The following is a 19,801-nucleotide window of genomic DNA, read 5'->3' as shown; positions in this document are numbered from 1 at the left end:
CATCCCCATTGTGCTTCTTCAATTACGTTATCATGTAATACTTTTTCCACAGAATCCCAACCTTATTAATTGTTGCAGGAAGGAAGATACTAAGGAAATAATTCAGGATTATCTAAATGGATTAATTTGTTCTCTTGATTAATCCCTGTCTTTCCTACCTCCCACTAAAGTCAGCAGAAAAAGTGCTATTGACGTCAACGGGTGTTAGGTCAAGCCCTTGAAGAATCAGCAATTATGCAGTAAGTGAAACAACTGACTGTAGAAAGAGAAAGGACTGCCTTATGGTTAAAGCGCTGTAGGGAAAAATGGGTCTATTTCCTTCTTGGCCACAGAGTTTCTGTACTGACCATTTAACCGAAAAATTCACAGGTTCTAGTATTTTTTCAGTACCCACCCTAAATCACTTGCAGCTTGATTTGCAGAACCACGGATGCTTAGCACCTCAGGAAATACTGCAGGAATGAGTAGATGGTCAGGGAATCAGGAAGCCTTGAGTTACAGTTCTAGTTCTGCCACTCTGGGAAATACAGTGTGCGATCAAAGTAACAAAACACTATTGTAATGCACGTCGGAAAAATTAAAGTTGCATAGACAATTTTGATTCTAGCATTTCCTAACTTTTCAGTTATTTACTTTGAAAATCCTGAACAAGATTTTTAGCATTATTTCTATACATTTCATCCCCCCAAACAAAAAGAAAACCACCAGAAATAACCCCCTCAAGCATTTAGAGATACTTCTGTTCATTTTTTCCATACTGTAAGGCATAGCAATTCAGCTACTTCAGGAAATCTAAAATATAACAAAGCCACTTCAGTTCTATGTAATTAAGGCATTTTATCCAGAATAAGCTTTTCTATTTAAGTTTGGGCCAATTTTCCTTACCATCTGACATTGTAAGTTCATTAGACTGCTGCTGAGCAACTCCTGAGGCAATGGAATCAGGCCAGAACCTCTGAACTGGTCTGTTTTGAGCTGTTTTTTTCTTTGTTTTTGGAGTTTCCGAACAACTGGAATCCAGCATTGGCTGAAGAATTCGCCTTCTAGCATTGATAAACCTAAAAAAACAGAAGTAATAAATAAATAAAATCACATTTTGCCAAAAGATTCCAAGTGGGCAATGAAATGTCACACGCAGCTTTAAGCCCTCTTAATTAAGAGTGCAATGGTAAAAAAGAAAAAAAAAATAGAAAAATGTAAGATCCAAAATGTCATTGTTCCTTAATACCCTGGTCTGACACTCCATTATATAGGGGTGTACTAGAACTTCTTTAACTGCTAAACTAGAACACCAAACCCTTTGATTCTGCTAAGTAAACTTAGGAAGCACCCTTCTGCTTTTCTCTTGCTGGCAGCTGAACTTTCCTCCCTCCCCTTTAGTATTGGCTAATACAGTGGTCTCCAAACTTTTTTGATCATACACCCCTATCAGTAAAAAAGTTTTGAACATGCACCCCCAATGTATGTATATTTATATAAACATAACTATAAATAGAAGTTCTAATATTTTCTTCCCGCACCCCAATGGATCGTCTTGCGCACCCTCTGGAGTGCGCGCACCCCACTTTGGAGACCACTGGGCTAATACACTGCTTCTTCTGGCCACTAGGAAAGGTGCATATTCCAAGATCTGCCCACTGGAATATAGTTAAGTTCACAGCATGCCCTAAACAAGTAATTAGGGTTTCTCCAGCCATGGTTCCTACTTGGGTCTTCTGCTTTACTTTCCTACTCAGTGGGTCTAAAGTGATCTTCCAAAACCTCATGGAATTGATGGGCTCACAATGCCTCCAATGTTCGGCTCTTGAGCCAATCAACCCACTCACTTGTTAAGAGTCCCTACCGAATAGATTCTCCAGCCCTTTCCCAAGTCCATAGCTCTGTCTGTTCCCCTCCTGTTTTCTTCAGCCTTCCACTTTCGGTCCAAGAATCCTTCCCATTTTTCTACCAAGTCTGATCAGTCATCAGTGATTAATCTCACTGTAACTGGCATGACAGCAATAAGGAATAAGTGTCTCATTCCTGAGCACAGGTGTTAAGAGTAAAGATCCTTGACTTACAAAACAGTCATAAAACTTATTTCCATACCTCTCAGGAGTGACAGGAAGTGAAACTGGCTGGCCACCCTGGACCAAAGAGTGGCACATGTACCAGAAGTAGCAGAGAAAGTCAGTGTGTTTGGCATGTGGCAGACTGGGGAGCAGGTGGGAAGCAGACTGGCAGGTTGGCCAGTGGGCAGAGTGACAGATCAGGTAGGGGACAGGGATCAGTGGCAGAATAGGGAGAGGACAGGGCTGAACTTGTGACATGCTGACTAAATTTGTGGCACATCTGACAAAAAGAATGGCCACCACTGCTGTCAAGATGCAAAGTGCTATTACAATTAAAACTACCCAAAGTAAGTTTAGTTAAGAACTTACTTAAACTCAGACTCAACTCAGAATTCAACTCAGATTCTTTTTCAGAGTCAACCCTCAATAATAAATATTATGTCAAAGGTCTGGGTCTTACCAATTGTTAACCTGGAGTAGTGTCAGATTTGTCTGTGCTGCAATCTGTTTTTTTTCATCTTCTGTTGGATATGGATGCTATGAACAGGAAAAGAAATGTAAATCTTTCTTCTTTGCTTCTTTCTTTTATTAGAAGTAAAAATAAGTTATTTTTGCTCCATCATTTTCAATTAAAAAACTACTAGACTCTAAAAACCATGCGATTCATTAAGCCACCACTTTTCCTGATAACATAATTTAATAAAGCTTTACAAAACACAACTGATTATACCCTTATAAAGTGCATATGCTACCATTTAATTGGCCATGTCAAATTCAGGAAAAAAATACTTCTCAAGGCTGCCAGAGTCGTTGTTAGACATCGTGATCCTTGGACAATACAGCATGTGATAAGATCTGATTAGTTACACTGTCTAGAGGCAGCATCATATGAGAGTGCTGACAAGCTGTTTGTGGTTAAATAAAACTACTATGAATTAAACAGTGTAAGGGAAGTGTATAACATAAGAAATGCACGTGTGATTTTCTTGTATTATTTATCTGTTCAAAAATTAAATAAATCAGAAAATATTCCATGAATTTCTAATGGAATAACAACCGCAGCAACCACCACCACTTATTTTTCCTTTCAAGTTATATATGATATCCTTGTGTGACCATGAGCAGGTGGCATGTATAGACTGTTAGAAGGTTTGATGGAATGGAAATAAATAAAAGCATACAATATACAATTTCCCTCTACATAGAATTTATGCATAACTGTTCCTCATTGGGCCATGGACTAGGGAAACATGACAGTAGATCTTTAGCTCGCTAAAATAAAGGGGAACTCCACCAACGCCCCCTCAAACTTCTAGTAAGACCATCAAGTTCAAATATTAAATCTCTCCAGGATTAGGTTCTGATCCAATACACAACAGATTCTATGGAACATCTCCAACTGATTTCCATTGAAGTGGAATTAGGATCATATAATGCATGATAAAATATGTTTGCCCTCTTGATGATGCAAATCAAAATAGACATCAAGAGACTTTGTCAAAACTTTTAACTGTTGATCATGCTTAGTCCTTACCCCAATGTGCTGAAAAAGCCATGATCTCATCACATTTGTAGCATGCTTTGGAAGAACCCCTCTTTTGTTTTTTGATGAGCCATCATCTTGATGCAAGATGTTTAGATCTTGGTTTAACTGAAACTGAAGCTACATAAATAATTTAGAAGAAATAGAGGCAATTAAAAGGTAGGAACTTACTATATTAATAAAGATATTTCACAAAAATGTTTTTATGTGAAAAAGCATATGACTTACAGAAGGAACGAAAAAGTTAGCTTTATAAATCAGTGTCAAAAATGGTACTTCATTTACCTGTAGAGGTCGTGCTGGTAGTTCTCTTGCAGTATTATCCTAAAGAGATCCACATGCTGGGTTAGGGGGAATCAGGTTTCTATAATTTTAGCATTTTCTAAACCCCTTCTCTAAGAACTACAGTAATTATTGTGAAGACATACATAGCAAATCACACCTACCAACTGCCCCCTTTTTTCTTCATTTAGGATAGAAATCATCCTAACAAGTGGAACCAGGAACATAGTCTTTTACAAGCAGCACACCAAGGATCTGATTCTCAATTGGTAGTCACCTTGTACATCAATTAATACATAATGGACACCAAATGCAAAATGCTGTGCTGCTTTATTTTATAAGCACTGTGCACAGAAGAAACTAAGTGTGGGAGCCAGAGAGGAAGAGTCATGTTCTACAGGGATTTAGTCACTTAAAAGACTTATGATGGATTCAGCTAGACAGACTGTACAAGTTGCAGTCTAAACTTGTGGTCCAAACCACTCCCGCTGAGCAATGATTTAGCCCTGGGAGCATCAAAAATTAAATAAGCACCTCCCAATTCAGCATGAAAGTTCCCTGGGCACCCGCAATTCTGTTTTGGGTATACCCAGAATGTCCCAATCTTTGTACCTAGCTCCATGCTAAGCCCTGCTGGAGGCCAGAAACTGTGCACATCAGACCCCTGCAGACCCTAATACAGTAGGCACTTTTTGAGTATGCTAAACGTAAACTAAATTGGACCCATCTCAAAATGCATTAGTAACAGCCCAATTTCTAAAATGTGACCAGTATTAAGAACATCTGCCTTTTATATAATATTGGTCAGACCACTAATCCAGGAAGTGGGAAATGTTACAGGTCCTCCTCTACCCAGAGGTGTAGAAACTTAAAACTCACATCTCCCAGAGGAGTGCTCTAACAACATGTCTACATGCTAGGCTCCAAATGGGGCATTCTCCACCCTCCTCCTGAAGCTAAGACGTTGGACATAAAGAAATGCGAACTGCACGGGAACAAGAAGAGAAAGTGGGAAAAGGGAGCATGAATGTATAGCCTCATGGTTAAGCAGTACCTTAGGAGGGTGGGATGCCAGGTACCAAGCCTCTGCTTCTAGCAGAGTTACTACATTTTACATTGATATACCTAGATGTTTCCCCATTAAAGAAGTGCATTAATGGACATCAGAAAGGATACTCCTCAACATTTAAACCAAGCTAGTAGGAAAAAATATATAGCTTGTATTTGACAACCATGGTATAACTTTCTAAATACACTGTTTCTAAACAGAGTCCTTGTTTATCTTCAAGAAACGAAGCAGGAGAGATGCAAATCTATTTTAAAAAGGTCTTTTTTGAGCTAAGTTGCAAATATCAAATGATTTTTCCCCTCACCTTCAAATGTCCATTCAGAAGTAATAACAAATATATTTATTTTTTTAAGTTCCAAGCAATTCGGTACAGAGGATTACTAGCGATAGTTTCAACGTGCATCCAGAAAAGAATTCTTTTTTTCTCAGAAAGCAGTGAAATACTGAAAGTAGGAATTTCAAAAGATCTATCTGATGCCTCACAAGTAAAATTCGAATGAAGTCTCAAACTCTACCTACGGATGAAGTAGACCACTACAGCAGAACTCAAAAAGGCACATGCATGTAAGCCAAGAATTGTATCCATATGCTAGGTATATTTCCTACTGTTTTCACATGTTTTCTCCCAGAAGCGTGAGAATTTTCCCTCCAAAGATTCCAGTCTCCCGAAATCAGATTTTTCCAAAGGATAAGGAGATGCCCAAGGTAGACTAATTTGCTAAACATTTGAATGGGAAAATTCATATGCACACTATTAAGTTCAAAGTTTAAGGAAAACTAAGTTAAATGAAACTAATTTTATATCTTTCATAGGTATGCACATGCAATTCTTATTAATTCAGAAATGTGCATTTCTGCCAGCAGAACTTGGCCAGGTATATACTATTATAAACATTAGAGGACAAGTCTAGTCTAAACATACTTTAATAATGTAGTAAGTCAGTAATAATCATTCAGCCTTACACTGTAAAAACCAATCTACCTGTTGACATATTTAGTAAATTAATCCACCCTTAATTCTCCTCCCACCTTGGAAGATTTGATTTATACCACTTTCTGATTCATGTACCACTATCCTGATGTTATATTGACTTGGATCATCTACATCTTATCATTATTCCCTTTCCGGTAATGCAAGCGCCACAGCACTGCCCTATTATAAACTTTAAGTGGCTTCCCAGTAAGGACAGACTTACTTTTATCTTTTTTAATTCAATACAACACACACTACATGGTCATCACCCATTTAGTTCAGCACAGTGTTCTGAAGGTTGAATAGCTGAATAGTGAAACACCACCCAACATGTATAAATTCTAAAATGCATAAAACAGAATTCTAAATTTCTGGTGGTAGTTGCCTTTTTGGTAAAAACTGAGATTTCTGATACCAGTAATATTGAATCATAATGTAAAAGCATCAGGACATCCTACTATAAATTTATTTCAACAGCTAGAAAAAAAATGGTAATTAAAACATGCTTAACGTTTAGTTAGTAGACTTGCTTTTCTTCTATACAAGTACTCTGCCATCACCAGAAAGACACTAATAGTCAGGGCCCACAGTGCTTTTATTATATCAAGGGAGATTTTTGCAGATCTTTGGGATTCTGTACCTGGCAACAAAGACAAGAATCTTTGCATCAGCATTTACTTTAATTGCAGAAAACTGCTAATTTTATGCAAGGTTCCTTCTGGCTATTTATCGCTCTTAAAATTTTACTATTAAAAACTTTTTTTAATCTACAAAACTTTATTGAAGACCCTGAAACAAACCTGGGAATTCTGGATCCGAATTGTCCCAGGTGACAGTGCTTGTGTCACTACTTGACCTTGTGGAGTAACCACTGTGACTGGCTGATACACTGTGCCCCCTTTGAAAAAAGAAAATTCTCATCAGACTTTGTCTATATTCATATCCATATAGCAGACAAAACATCAAGCACATGCATTTCAATACCGAGATTGCTTAAGTGAATAAGATCGTTGTGGTCTTTGTAGAATGCAATTCATTATAAAAAATAATTCTGTTATCATATCTGCTTTAAAGATGGACAAAGGCACTGCAAATAAATACTTTACTGCTGATAAGTGATGAACACCTTGCCGGGGTCGTTTGACCCCAGTACTCTTTCCTGCCATGGCAGGGGGTTGGACTTGATGATCTATCTGCTCAGGTTCCTTCCGACCCTACCAATTATGAAACCATGAAGTGGAAGTGCATTATCTAAATAGCTGATATTAAGCCTGTTATTTTATTACAACTTTTCCATTGTAGAACTCTTCAATATTTAAAAGCTTTTTACCATTCATGAAATCTGTATGAAATATGGGTTCATTTTGCCACATTTTCAGAATGCCAGACAAGCCACTCCTGCTCCATCTAGCTTAGGCACAAGAACCAATATGCCAATGCAGCCATGTCAGCTCAGCATTAATTGGCCACTGAGCATCTGGGTAAATTGGCCGAGGCGGAGTGTTGCACTAGCGCAAGCTATTTTCCTTCTGGTATCTGAGCAAGCTCATTCAGGTATATGATAGGCACGTTTGTGAAAAGATAAATGTAGTCAAACTTAAATGCAATCACTTTGCCTGCTGCCTGGACACAGCAGCACACGTAGGATTTTTCAAAGTTTTGTTGACTGACTTCCAGGTGCGGTTACCAAGCTATATAATGCAATGAAACAGTCATTTATTGCAGCATTCATTTTGATTAAGACTTTTGTTTGCCTAACAATATTTTGAAAAACATAGAAACATGCTATTCTTGAAAATGCCTAAGTTAAATAACTTTGTTTTTGGGTTTTTTTTGTTTTTTTTTTTAAAGACACTGCACTGAAATCTGTCTCAAGTAGATGCTGTATGTAAGAAAATGGCTATGTATAGACCTTAATTCCTATTGGAAGAAGGGGACAGCTGGCAGGAGCCTGCAAATTGCCCTGCCTCTTCCCAAAACCAGGAACAACCTGGTTTGAAGAAGAAGCAGGGAGCCTTTCCATACCAGGAGAATAGCGATTCTCCTGGGCAAAACTGAATGTGTGTACCTGGCCTGTGTGTATGCTACTTGACCAAGCAAAAACCATCAACTAGCATACAAAACCAGCATGCAGAAGCTGACATGGTATTTCAGTGTGAAGCTCCTGTCAAAGAGTTTTAATAAAGCGGTCCCATCTTCGTGCATTTTTCTTAGCAGTTGAAAAAGAAACTAAAATAAAGAGCAATGGGTTAGATTTTCTTGACTGTGTCATACCTGCTACAGTTGCCATAGTTACATTTCCCTGCTGCAACGCTGATGCAGGCACCATAATCCCTTGGGGACTGAGTGTGCCGGCAATGGCACTTGGAATTTGCTAGAAAAATAAAATAGTTAGTTTCTTTAAAAACAAAAAGTATGTTCTGTAATTTTAGTCTCAATGAATTTGGGGCAAAGAAAAAAAGGCTCTTGAAGAAATAGACACTATCAGTAGAGGCCATTTTCAAAAACTGATCTGTTTGAAAACATTAGTCATGAAATAATTAAAGTAGCAGCAAAATATCTGGAGAAATTTGTGGAAAATTTTGGATATATCAATACTAAAAGTGAACTGTTTCCAAAGACATGGGAAATAAAGAATGGTAGGTAAAATTACAAGTTATTAAGAAACAACTTAATTTCTTCTGAAGTTTTCTGACTAAAATAATGTAGTAGGCACACACAATTTCTAAATGTTATTTTAAGCATATCTAAACTTAACATTATAGTTATGTAATTTAAATCATACTGCTAGGCACTGATTCTAGCCTTTTCCAAATCTTAATTAAGCATGTGAATAACTGCATTGATTTTAAAGTAAATTTTATGCTCTTTGAACTACTTAGAGTGCATAAAGTTAAAGATGTACGCTGATTCTGGAATAATTTGCATACAAGACTATGTGACTACTAGATACTGGGGCATCATAGTTTACAAGAAAGACTAGCAGATGTACCAGAAAAGTAATCCAGGCAATACTGATTGCTTTATTACTTTATAAAATATCGTAATGAGATACTTCAGCAACACAGCAAATGCTGGGCACATGTACATGAATATATGCTATTCCTGATTTTACAAAGTGGACACAGATGACAAACACTAGGGGTAGGCAAACATCTGAAAAATTATGACTAGAAACCAACACACAGCCTTGTCTACTCAGTTTGGAACATTCAGACTAATTTACATGGTCAGTTGACATATCTACATTGCCATGCTATCCCGACACTTCTAAATGAGGCAGACAAAGCAAAGGAGACATTGCCAAAAAGATACAATGCATATTATGATAACTTTTCCCTTTGTTTGTTCCTACATCTCCTTCCATCAGGACAGAAAATCCAAGCTATTATGTTATGTTTTCAGTTTCTACACTGAGACAAGTAGTAAAGAAAATATTCAAATAATTACTGTTTTTTTCAAGTGTCAGCAGATTTCAATAAACTTGCCCACTCTTGAGCAGTACAAAAGAAGATTGCTAATTTTAACAACAACAGAATTGTAAAGAATCAAGTAAAAATTCTACTTGAACACTAAGTGCAAGAACAGTGTATTTGTAAATTTCCTAGAGGCAACGATTTTTTGGGGTGACATCTTTTATGCTACTAAACTAAGGGAAAAAAACACTAAAAAGATATCTCCTAAGAAATCCTTGCCTCACACAGTTCCTGGAGCCACTATGGCTATAACACTATTCTAACACAACCATAAATTTCCTAGGAAATTTAAGCAAATTTAAACTAGTTTGAAATGTACCTGGGACTGGACAGGGGAATAAGGACTTCCAGGTTCTCCACTTAGTAGAGTTTCACTGTTCATTTTAGTTTTCAGACAGGCAATGTAACGACTACAGAAATCCTTGCAGAGTTCATTAACCTTTTCTAGCTCTAGCAGATGAATACGTAGAACCTGGATTGCCTTTACCATCTAGAGAGAAAAAGACAGGAAGAACTCAGAAATAAGGCAAAAAGACAGTATTACTTGCAAGTATAAAATTCATCTAGCTGAACAAATGTTTTTTCTCCTGTTACTAGCAGATATAACTACTGACAGAAGAATTCTGGCCACAATACTCTAGCAATAACTAGAGTATTGTGTATTAGTCACTACAGTATCCGTCTTGTCTTCATTGTAATCCATAATACTACTATCCTATTACAACAGGGTTAGGGCAAATGTGGTAAATTGCAGTACTCTGAGCTACAGTCAGAAGACTCAGGTTCCACTCTTTAGTTGCACTACTTCCACTGCTGGAGTCAGGAGAAACAGAACTGCTATGGAAGCAACACCTTTAAGCCTGCTGAGAAGTCCCTCCCTTATCTGGCAGCAACACTTCTGGCCATTAATATCAATCTATAATCTACAAGGATAGTGGCAATAACATACAATCAAGAGATGTGGAGGAAATGGAATTGGCATATTTTTTACAAGAATAGAGACCTTCAACAAACAAAACTAAAAACAAAACAAAAAAGCCCAAGCTAACAGCAAGAGCTATCATCATCAAAATGGAAAACACTTATGGCAAATTTTGAACGCAAACATGGAGCTAGTAATGACAAGGATGGGGCAAACAGGACATGACCCATCTGGTATAAATTAAACATGTAACGCTTTAGAAACAGGCGCTGGTATAAGGAAGATATATTCTTTTAACCATATCTGAGGCTAAACTTTAATTCGAATGTGTCAATTAGTGCTCTGGATCAGAGAATTTGTACCCATTACAGAAGAGGCAGACTAGCTTTTCAACAGTCTTTTCAACTGCAGTCAGATAGTTCAAAGGCAGTCAGCTGCATTTACTACATGGTGAAACAGATTATTTAAAAAAAAAAAAAGCCAAACCAGTGTTTATTATTATTATTATTTATACTTTAGCACTGTAGACTGGGGCTGCCTTGTGCTCAGCTTTATATACACATCTAACAAAGAAAGTCCCTTCCCCACAGAACTTATAATTGAGTCAAGTTAAGCAAAATATTATTACTTACTACTCCTGAACACAATGTTGTTCTATTCTAGATGGAAAGCTATAATACTTGGTGACAGCTTTCAAATTGAAAACTTGCTGCTAGCAAGGGAGCCTGATTTTTTCACCTCCATCTTTGACTTGTACACTAGTAACTTTAGAGGTTTTACACCAATTTCTCTTAAGTGGGTGTAACACTCTTAAAACTAACTTGCAAAATACAGGAAGCAGAAACTGTGCCATTTTCCCCACAATGCAACTCTATTACTACGTGTTTCTTTTAAGATTGCAATAAGGAATGACAAGTTTGTCAATTTTTTAAAATACAGGCAGTCCTCGACTTACAATGTTTTGAGTTACAATGTTCCGCACTTAAAAGGTTTATAAATTGACACCCTGTTTCAACTTTACAACATTTGATCTGATGCAACGCCATGCCAGTGAATAAATTTGCTGCCTCGCTCATCTCCCTGCAGAACATCTGTCCAAACTTCCTTGGACACTTTCCTTAAGAAAGCAGACAAGACTCCAGAAAAACCTGCAGCCAAGGCTCCTGAGAAGACTTCAGCCAAGAGCCCTTCAAAAGGTCCAACCAAGAGCCTTTCAAAAATTCCAGCAAAGTCACCTCAGAGAAGTCCTTCCAAATCAATATGATTGCTATTTACAATATAAATACATTAATGCAGCCATATTACTCACCTATAATTGATTGAGTACAAATTTCTGGGGTATTTTTGATGAAAATAGGGTAGCGGACCTTGGTTCAGGAACCAATCCCCCATTTATAACATTGTTTCTTATGAGGAAATTGGTGCTGAGTTACAACATTTTGACTTAAGATGCGTTCTTCAGGAACAAATTGAATTGTAAATCCGAGGACTGCCTGTATACACTAAACAGGATTTTGGTCTTACAAAATTTTAAGATACTTTGCAACTTGCAGGCAAAATTTGGCCTTTAAGATTAAGGCCAAGTTTTATGAGCAATTATGGAAAAATGTTACAGAGGGAATAGTAAAGTATTTTATGCAAGTGTCTTAGAAATATATGCCGATTGCTGATAAATCAATTAAGTCAAGGGTGAAGGCAACAGCTGTGCATCATAAAAAAATTGTGCTCTTGGCTGGGAGTACTTGGGCTAAGTACTCTTACATGTAGGGAATAAAAATGGCTTTGAGGGTAAGAATGATGGCAAAAGAACTAGAATAAAACCTAAAATCGGATGGCTTGAATTTTGACGGTACAGTAGTTAATACAAGAAGTTCCAGCAGTGTGAAGACTGAATTGACACAAGGCGCTAGTCATATTTCTGTTGTGCAAGGCATCATTCACTACACTAAACTTGCTGTTCCAGATCTCAATGATATCCCTACTTTATAAAATGGAATTTATTTTGTAAGACTTGAACCTCAAACAATAACACCAACTTCAATCTGTGCACTATTTTGGAAGTAGTTGCCAAGTGCAAAGGGGTTGCTTGACCGATCAAAATACCAAAGCCAATAATGACAAAACAGATTTAGCAGTTGCCTATTTGTTATTATAACTGCAGACTAAGCAAGACTAGCCTTAGTTAAGGACAAAGTAAGGATATCAAGATAAAGCACTTTTTCAAGGTTGATTTGAGTTTCTTTTGTGACTTGAATTTTCTTACTTTTCAAGAACGTTCTCTCTTGCTGTTTGAAGCTTAACCAAAACTAGAAAATGGTATGTTTGAACTCACCATAATGACAGGAAATACTAGTTCTTCTTCCAAAATTTATTCTTAAGGATGAAATTTGACTAAGTAAATGTTTGAGTCTTACTTTCAAAACTGCAGTAAACTCAGATCTGGGCATTAAAAGCTGCTATTTAAAATATAAATCCCAGTTCACCAGATTTCAGGGTTTCAACTCCATAACAAACAATGCTCCATGGGTTTTTATGTTTTGACTCCAGACCAGGGGTTTTTAAGAACAACCCCACCCCCACAAAACCAAGGACCCATAACGGAAGCATACAAACTGATGATCTTTTTACACTAGTGCTTTCCAGTAAAGGTTACCGTTAAAACTTGTACTTAAATTCATACAAATCCCAAGTAAATTACCATGAAGATGCAGATTAATTGGGTTTTAACTAAATTTAAGGATATACAGCTCTCAGAAGTATTATTAAAAAAAACTAGTCAACTGCCCGTCATGAAGGACAGAGTGTTTCAGGGAGTGTTGACATGCCACCTCCTTCCCCTGCCCCACCCTGGGGGCTGACCATGTAAACAGCCCCTTTGCCTCCAGCCTCTGGTGCAGGGGCTCCACCCCCCACACCCGCCTCCTCCCCTGCCTCTCTGCCTGAGGTGGCAGTGGTGGCTCCCTCCCTGCCCACTACACCTCCTTGCCTGAGTCAGTGGCAGCAGTGACTCCATCCCTCCCACTTGCCTCTGCCCCCACCTCCTCCCCTGCCTGAGGTGGTGGCAGCGGCTCCCTCCCTGCCTAAGGAGGTTTAGCCCGCGCAGCCAATCACCGCCAACCTTCTTGGTGGCACCTGCAGAGTTACCCAAAAATTTTACGGACAGACAGACTAAGCCCTATATTGGATTAGAACAGTCTTATAGCGCTGCCATGATAAAAACTTCTACACATCTGACAAAGCAAGAAATGAATAAGATACAGCCTGAGTATACTGTTTACAGTATGAAAATGTCAAATTAAACACACTAGTGCAGCAGTACTTTTATTATATGATCAAATATGTTTCTCAAATCAGATGAACATTATTCATATTATTATTCAGTTATCAGAACTTTTATATGTCTGAAATAAATGACCGTGTCTCAGTTCTGACTCTTATCCTCAGCTTACTTTAATTTTAAAGTATGGGGACATCACCAAAGACAAAAGCTAAACAGCAGACAAAATAGGAGTTAGATGCCCTAGGAAACAAAAACAAAAGCTCTGGGTGGGCAGCAGCAGCCAACACTGCCCAGCGTGGCAACCAGGGGGGCCGCAGCTGCTGCCACTGATGGGCGAGCCCGGAGCTGGCTTGGAGTCCAGGCTGGCAGCGGGGCCGGGTTACAAGTTGGTGCTGAGCACAGAGAAAAGCGACCCCTCACTCGGCCCATAGCCAGCGCCCCACACTGTAGCGGCTTGCAGCCCGCATGAGCTACCAGCGCCTGCAGCAGGGAGTGCCAGCCACGGGGCAGGCAAGGAGCAGCTTTTCCCTGTGCTCAGCACCAGCTTCTTCCCTGCTGGCGAGCAGGGGGTCAGGGCTGTGTGCTGCCCTCTGCCTGTACTGTGGGGCTAGGGGGCACTGGGTGCGGGAGCCAGCAGGAACACAGGGCCCACACCAGTGTCCTAGGGCCAGTGCCGGTGGGGCCCAGAGCAGGGTGGCAGGAGCACAGGGTCCCAGCTGGCAGGGGCTCTATGGAGCCGGGCCAGCTTCCCCCTTCTCCCTGCTGCTGTAGCCCAGCCTGGCTCCACAGACCCCTGCCAGCCTGTGACCCTCTTTGGGCCCCACCAGTGCTGGCCCTAGGACACTGGTCCCAAGATGGTGACCAGGGGGCAGGGCACCCGTCAAGGGGCGAGGCTACCCATGCAGCCCTCAACAGCCTGCCAAAACTGGGTAAGCAGCCCCCTGCCTGAAATAATTGCCCATCCCTGAGTTAAACAGACACTTGGCCGAGACAGGCAGTCAAGGATGACCATGCCCCTGAACAGGCAGCTGGATTGATGACCTCGTGAGGCCCTTTCCAGATTTACTTTCCTAAGATCCTATACCACATAGCTTTGGGTATTTATAACTATCTGAATAGTTTTTCTCAGTTGAAGAAATAAATCCGAAACAGCAGATGTAATTAAATGCATTAAGAGGAATAATTTGTCATGAAATAGCAGATGATACTATAAACACAGCTACTTAATTTAAGAGTGCTATAAAACAGAGAACAGGAACATAGCAATGGCTATCTAAGATCAAATGTAGTGTACTTGTGCTCCAATATCCTGTCTATGGAAATGGCTATTTCCAAATATATCTAAGGAAATTAAAAAAAAGTCATATAAAAACTATTATGAAATAATCTTCCTGTGAAGGTGTTTCCTTCTAACTCTCTACCTTACCATTAGTTATCCTAATGCCTAGGGCCCAATCCAAAGTTGATTAACATTAATGAGAAGAGTCCCATTCACTTCAATGAAGAGCTGGTGTCAGGCACATCTGTACAGACTGATTAGACATTTTTGTTTAGCACTGGTTCAGTAGTACTCTGGCAGTGATCCTACATGCTGTGTGAAAATTGTTTTTAAATCAGTGTCAAATCTGTTGCCTTGACCTTTCACCTAAACCTACTGTCCTAATATTACTATAAAGTGTAAATAAAAACCTAGATTTACCTTGTACTTGTTATTCATTATTTTAGCTCATAATCACCTGACCTCTCACAGTTGTCTTAAATTTTCTCTCTGCTACTGATCAGAGACAAGGAAAGACTATCAATATGATAAATCTAATTAAGGAAATAAATCCTGCACCAACTTTGGCACAAACCCCACCCAACAAAAACAACCCCCCAAAAACAGGCATAAATTGGCCATGAGTACTTTAGACCAGAAATTAGAAGATTCCCAACTAACAAAGCAGTAGCATGGGCAAGAAAATTAATAGTTTCAAAGTGAAACTGAGTTTATGAAAAAGGTTATCTTGTGATTACTTGTATAGTAGGGGACTGGACCTGACAGTCCAGAAGGCCTCTTCCAGGTCTTTATCCTATTCATATGCTTTATAATAGATCACACTACATTTATTCATATGGAACTGATCCATAGATTGCTGAAGTAAAGAAGAAGCCTTTTTAAAAAAATATGACCTCTGGTGTTTAATTCAAATAGCTGAATCCTGGAAGAAATGAATCACTTTAACCCAAACATCAAGATGGTACTGAAACTTAATTTAGATGCCCAACTCAACCGTGCATGCACCACAAATGTCCTTCTAAATAGATTTCATATAAATTCCACATGTTGAAAACTTCCATAGCATTAAGAAACTAAAGAATATAGGTAGAACACAGCAGTTACTATCACAGCATCAAAACAGTAGGAAGTATCCAACATTGGTATCTAACATAGCTTGCTTAAACTTCTGAGGTTAATCCATGTGCTTTAAGAATCTGCAGTCTATTGAATTTACAGTCTACACTCATTATAGCCAAGCTTTTTCATATAAAAAAATCTGGGACAGTATGCACTTTTCACAGGCAACAATGCTTACTTCTGTAGAAGCATCTAGGACAGTTTAAAAGTGCGTGTCATGTGAAGCACCTGCAAGATGCTGTTACTGACTCATGCGAGATTTGAAGATCATCACTCCTGATTCTTCAGAATTTCCTACACAATTAGTGGATTGAACGTCATAGAATTGCTGAGGATTTTTTCAGTTGTCTAGCTCATTCTGTCTTTTTAGATTATTTTGAAAACAGCCGCTGTTGATACTTCTCTTCAGTGCATGATTTGACTTGGAACTGGAGGCAGAAGGGGGCAAGAGGATGGGAAAAAATTAACCTGACCAATAAAGTTCCTGCTAACGTCTCATGTATATTTTTAAAAAATGAATGAGGTAGGAAGACCTGCCACTGAAGCCAGCTGCAGGCTTCCCTTATGCAAACCTTGGCACTGTAAACTCTTTTCCTTAAAACAGCTTTCCCAAAGTTTCATTCCAAAGCGGCAGTCCTGGATGGCAGGCCACACACTGACAGTTTCTTAAAGTATTACATTTCAGTTTAGATAAAAATGGAAAAGTACAGAACATTATTTATTGCAACTTGATTTTTATTTTTTCCTTTTACTATTACACAAGATATACGTTTATTAAACAGTAACAAATGACACTTTAATTTTAATAAGTAATGTATTTGCCAACTGTTAGAAACATTAACTCAAATAAAAGTGTTAAAGAATTTATTTACAAATACATTATAATGGATAAAAATGAAAAAGCTTCATACCTATTTTTTTTGGTGAGTAAGATTTATGCAGCTGACTTTTTTCAGCTGCATGTGTTGCAGTCTTGGCTCTTGATCATTTATCCACCTGGATCTTAACTTAGACTTGCTTATATTCGCTGTACAGAAAAAGTTTTCTTGCATATGTTAATTCTTCCAAATAGAGAAGTCAGGTACTTTCCACATTTACATGTTGCAGGGTAGATTTTTGGATACAGTCCCTTGTAAAAGCTTAATCAGACTAAGTTTGTGGTAAGATGTCTTGTCCACTTTTGGAAGCTGCTGATTTCTAACTGGATGTCCATCAGAGTACTTTCAGATGGATTTTCAAAAGTAGACACTTAGAATCCAAGGAGCTCTTGCTGAATTCTTCCAACAAATGTTAAAACACTGGAAATACTTTCTGGAATGAAGAACTTCCAAATACTCACTGCAAATGAGTTTTTTATTCAAGAGCACTTTGCAGGCTGCAAAATGAGTGACACTATCTTTCTACAGTTGCTTCTGCAGTAGTTTTAATTTTCTTTCAGAGGACTTAACACTAGATTGAACAAAGTGAACTTCCCATGGACTTGAAGCTTCAACTTCAATTTGTTGAGAAGACCAATAATATTCATTTATCATTCTTATTCACGCAGACACTTAATATCAGTCAGCAGAAGAAAATCTTGTCCTTTTTTATGCAGAAATTCATAAATGCCTTTACTCAAGAGAAAAAAGCATTTCTAGATGGCACCTGTACTTAGTCAAACTGCTATGAAATATATGACATCACCAAATTCAGCTTCTGAATCTTCTAAAATGGTCTTAAACTGCCAGTGATTGAGCCCCCCAGATTGGTTGAAGGTCATACACTTCAAAATAACACTCATAATGTCTTCCTGATAGATAATACAATAGTAATGAATTATTTCCACAAATGGGGGGGGGCAGGGAAGGAACTATATTTTAACTTTCAGCAGTCTTTGAAGAACTTTACCTTGGGTAAAAGGTTTACATTCTTTGGTATTTCATTAGCTAGTTGCCTTGGACAATCTCTTTAAACATGGACTGTTGTACAATAAGGCCTTTCTGCAAGAGCTCTAGTTTTCTCTTTTGACCATCAACAACTAACCATTAACTAGGATATGGATAACAATGCCATTTTATATTGGATTTCTGCATGACTGACATTTTGTTTATGAATTAAGCACAAGCCTTTATCACACTGTTCCACAACGAGGTAGGCTTCACTCCATTACTCCTTAAGCTTTTTTGTTTTTGTTTTTTTGAGTCCTCCGACCTACTTCATACAAAACAATATAACGTTCATTTTTATGTATTTTGATGACAGAATTCAAGAAATTCCATAAGAAAGATATAAGAAATTTTAACAGAAGCCAATCTAAAATGTCAGCTGGTTCAGGAAGAGCAGGAGCTGCACTGTTATCAGCCATGAAAAAGAAACAACAGAAGCACAGTAGGTTCATAGTCTGGAAAGGATGAGGGAAGAAAACAGTTGGCCTACAATTACAGGCCGTTAAGAATTTCTGCCAGTTAATATAGTAGGGAGCATGTCCCAAACAATCAGGATCTATTACAAGTGGTATATACAGGGAATTCCGCTTACGCTTTAACATGCAACAGACGCACAAATTTCTGCACTGAGTGCAACAGGACCTTTGTGGTAAGCTGCTGCCATTGTTTTGGATTTGGTGTTTCTCAAAGAAATATTTTAGGGCCATTTAAAACCACTAAAATTTTATTTTTCTCCCCTAACAATGACTCTCATTCAAATGTCTCTCTCCAGATCTTCAACGCGTGTAATGTTTGCAGAGATTCATTCTTTTCAAGAGGAATCTGAAATGGCTGCATCAGTGTGATGGTTTTTGTGGTGATGTCAGAATATCCCGCAGTTTGTCAAATGGGTCAGTTATGTTTCATATGACAGGAGAGATTCTCTCATTAAAGCCATTATGAAGAAATTATTATTATTAAATTTAAAAGGCACCTGCCACAGTGGCCTGAGCACTTCACAAGGCTTAATTAAGTCATTAACATTCCACATAAAAGAAACAAAACACCATGTGCCCCAGTTGCCCATGTCAAAAGGCCTCTTGTTAATATATTTCTTTGCCTCAACTTTCTCTTCCACACATTTTTCCTACCAGATTTAGCTGCAGAATTTAATTTTATTACACTGATGTGTAACTACTTTTTAGCTGAGCAAATCATTTTACAATCTATATCAATGACCATTTCTTATGTAAAATTAAACCATATTTTGACTCTCCCCAAGAGAGACAGGAAAATTCCATAATTGATTTAGATTGGGCCTCAGCAGTTCTGAATTCTATTCCTGGCTTGACCAAGGTCATATGCATATGCTCCAGTTCCTTATCTGTAAACTGGGAATATAATCACAGAAAAAAGATAGGGCTGGAAGGGACCTCAGGAGGACATCTAGTTCAAGCCTGCTTAAGATAGGAATATATGTGTCCAAAGCATCCCAGACAAAAAAATTATCTAACCTATATTAAAAACCTTCCAATAATGGCAATTCCATAACCTCTCAAAGTCCTGTTCCAGTGATTAACTATCCTCGTAGTTAGAAAAAGTTCTACCTAATAAACAAATGTCAATTTCCCTTTTTGCAGTTTAAGTCCACACACACACACACACACACACACACAGAATTTATGCAAGTTCATAGGTTTCAATGGTACTTATATTTAGGCTTCCCCTACACACACAGATAAAAGTGCAATGGGATCTAATACATGATCCACACAATCACGCCTTCTGTCATCCCACGTGTGCAAGGCAGGAGACAATTCTGGGATCACACATTTGATCGCATCACTCCCTATTGCCAGTGCAGGGGAAGCCCAATCCCAGGCTCTGCCTGCATTGGCAAGAA

General features: G+C 38.4%; 1 protein-coding gene across 10 annotated transcripts in view; it reads right to left on the bottom strand.

Annotated features, from left to right (window-relative positions):
* Positions 1-19,801, bottom strand: part of PKNOX1 (PBX/knotted 1 homeobox 1) — a 46,168-nt gene that overhangs the window by 3,090 nt on the left and 23,277 nt on the right. For 7 of the 10 annotated variants that reach the window (XM_019529000.1, XM_019528999.1, XM_019529001.1 and 4 more), the window contains 7 exons: positions 9,714-9,884; positions 8,193-8,292; positions 6,719-6,816; positions 3,880-3,918; positions 3,586-3,714; positions 2,512-2,588; positions 886-1,058 (listed from right to left, as the gene is read on the bottom strand). In XM_019529000.1, the coding sequence (XP_019384545.1) occupies positions 886-1,058; positions 2,512-2,588; positions 3,586-3,714; positions 3,880-3,918; positions 6,719-6,816; positions 8,193-8,292; positions 9,714-9,884 (787 nt within the window). Of the gene's footprint in view, positions 1-394; positions 518-885; positions 1,059-2,511; positions 2,589-3,585; positions 3,715-3,879; positions 3,919-6,718; positions 6,817-8,192; positions 8,293-9,713; positions 9,885-19,801 lie in introns of those variants that run through there. The other 3 variants (XM_019529007.1, XM_019529008.1, XM_019529002.1) reach the window with 3 other exon arrangements.

Source organism: Crocodylus porosus, unplaced genomic scaffold, assembly GCF_001723895.1.
Source record: "Crocodylus porosus isolate Cpor-Errol unplaced genomic scaffold, CroPor_comp1, whole genome shotgun sequence".
Classification (NCBI taxonomy): domain Eukaryota; kingdom Metazoa; phylum Chordata; order Crocodylia; family Crocodylidae; genus Crocodylus; species Crocodylus porosus.
This window is presented reverse-complemented; position numbering and strand designations above follow the sequence as displayed.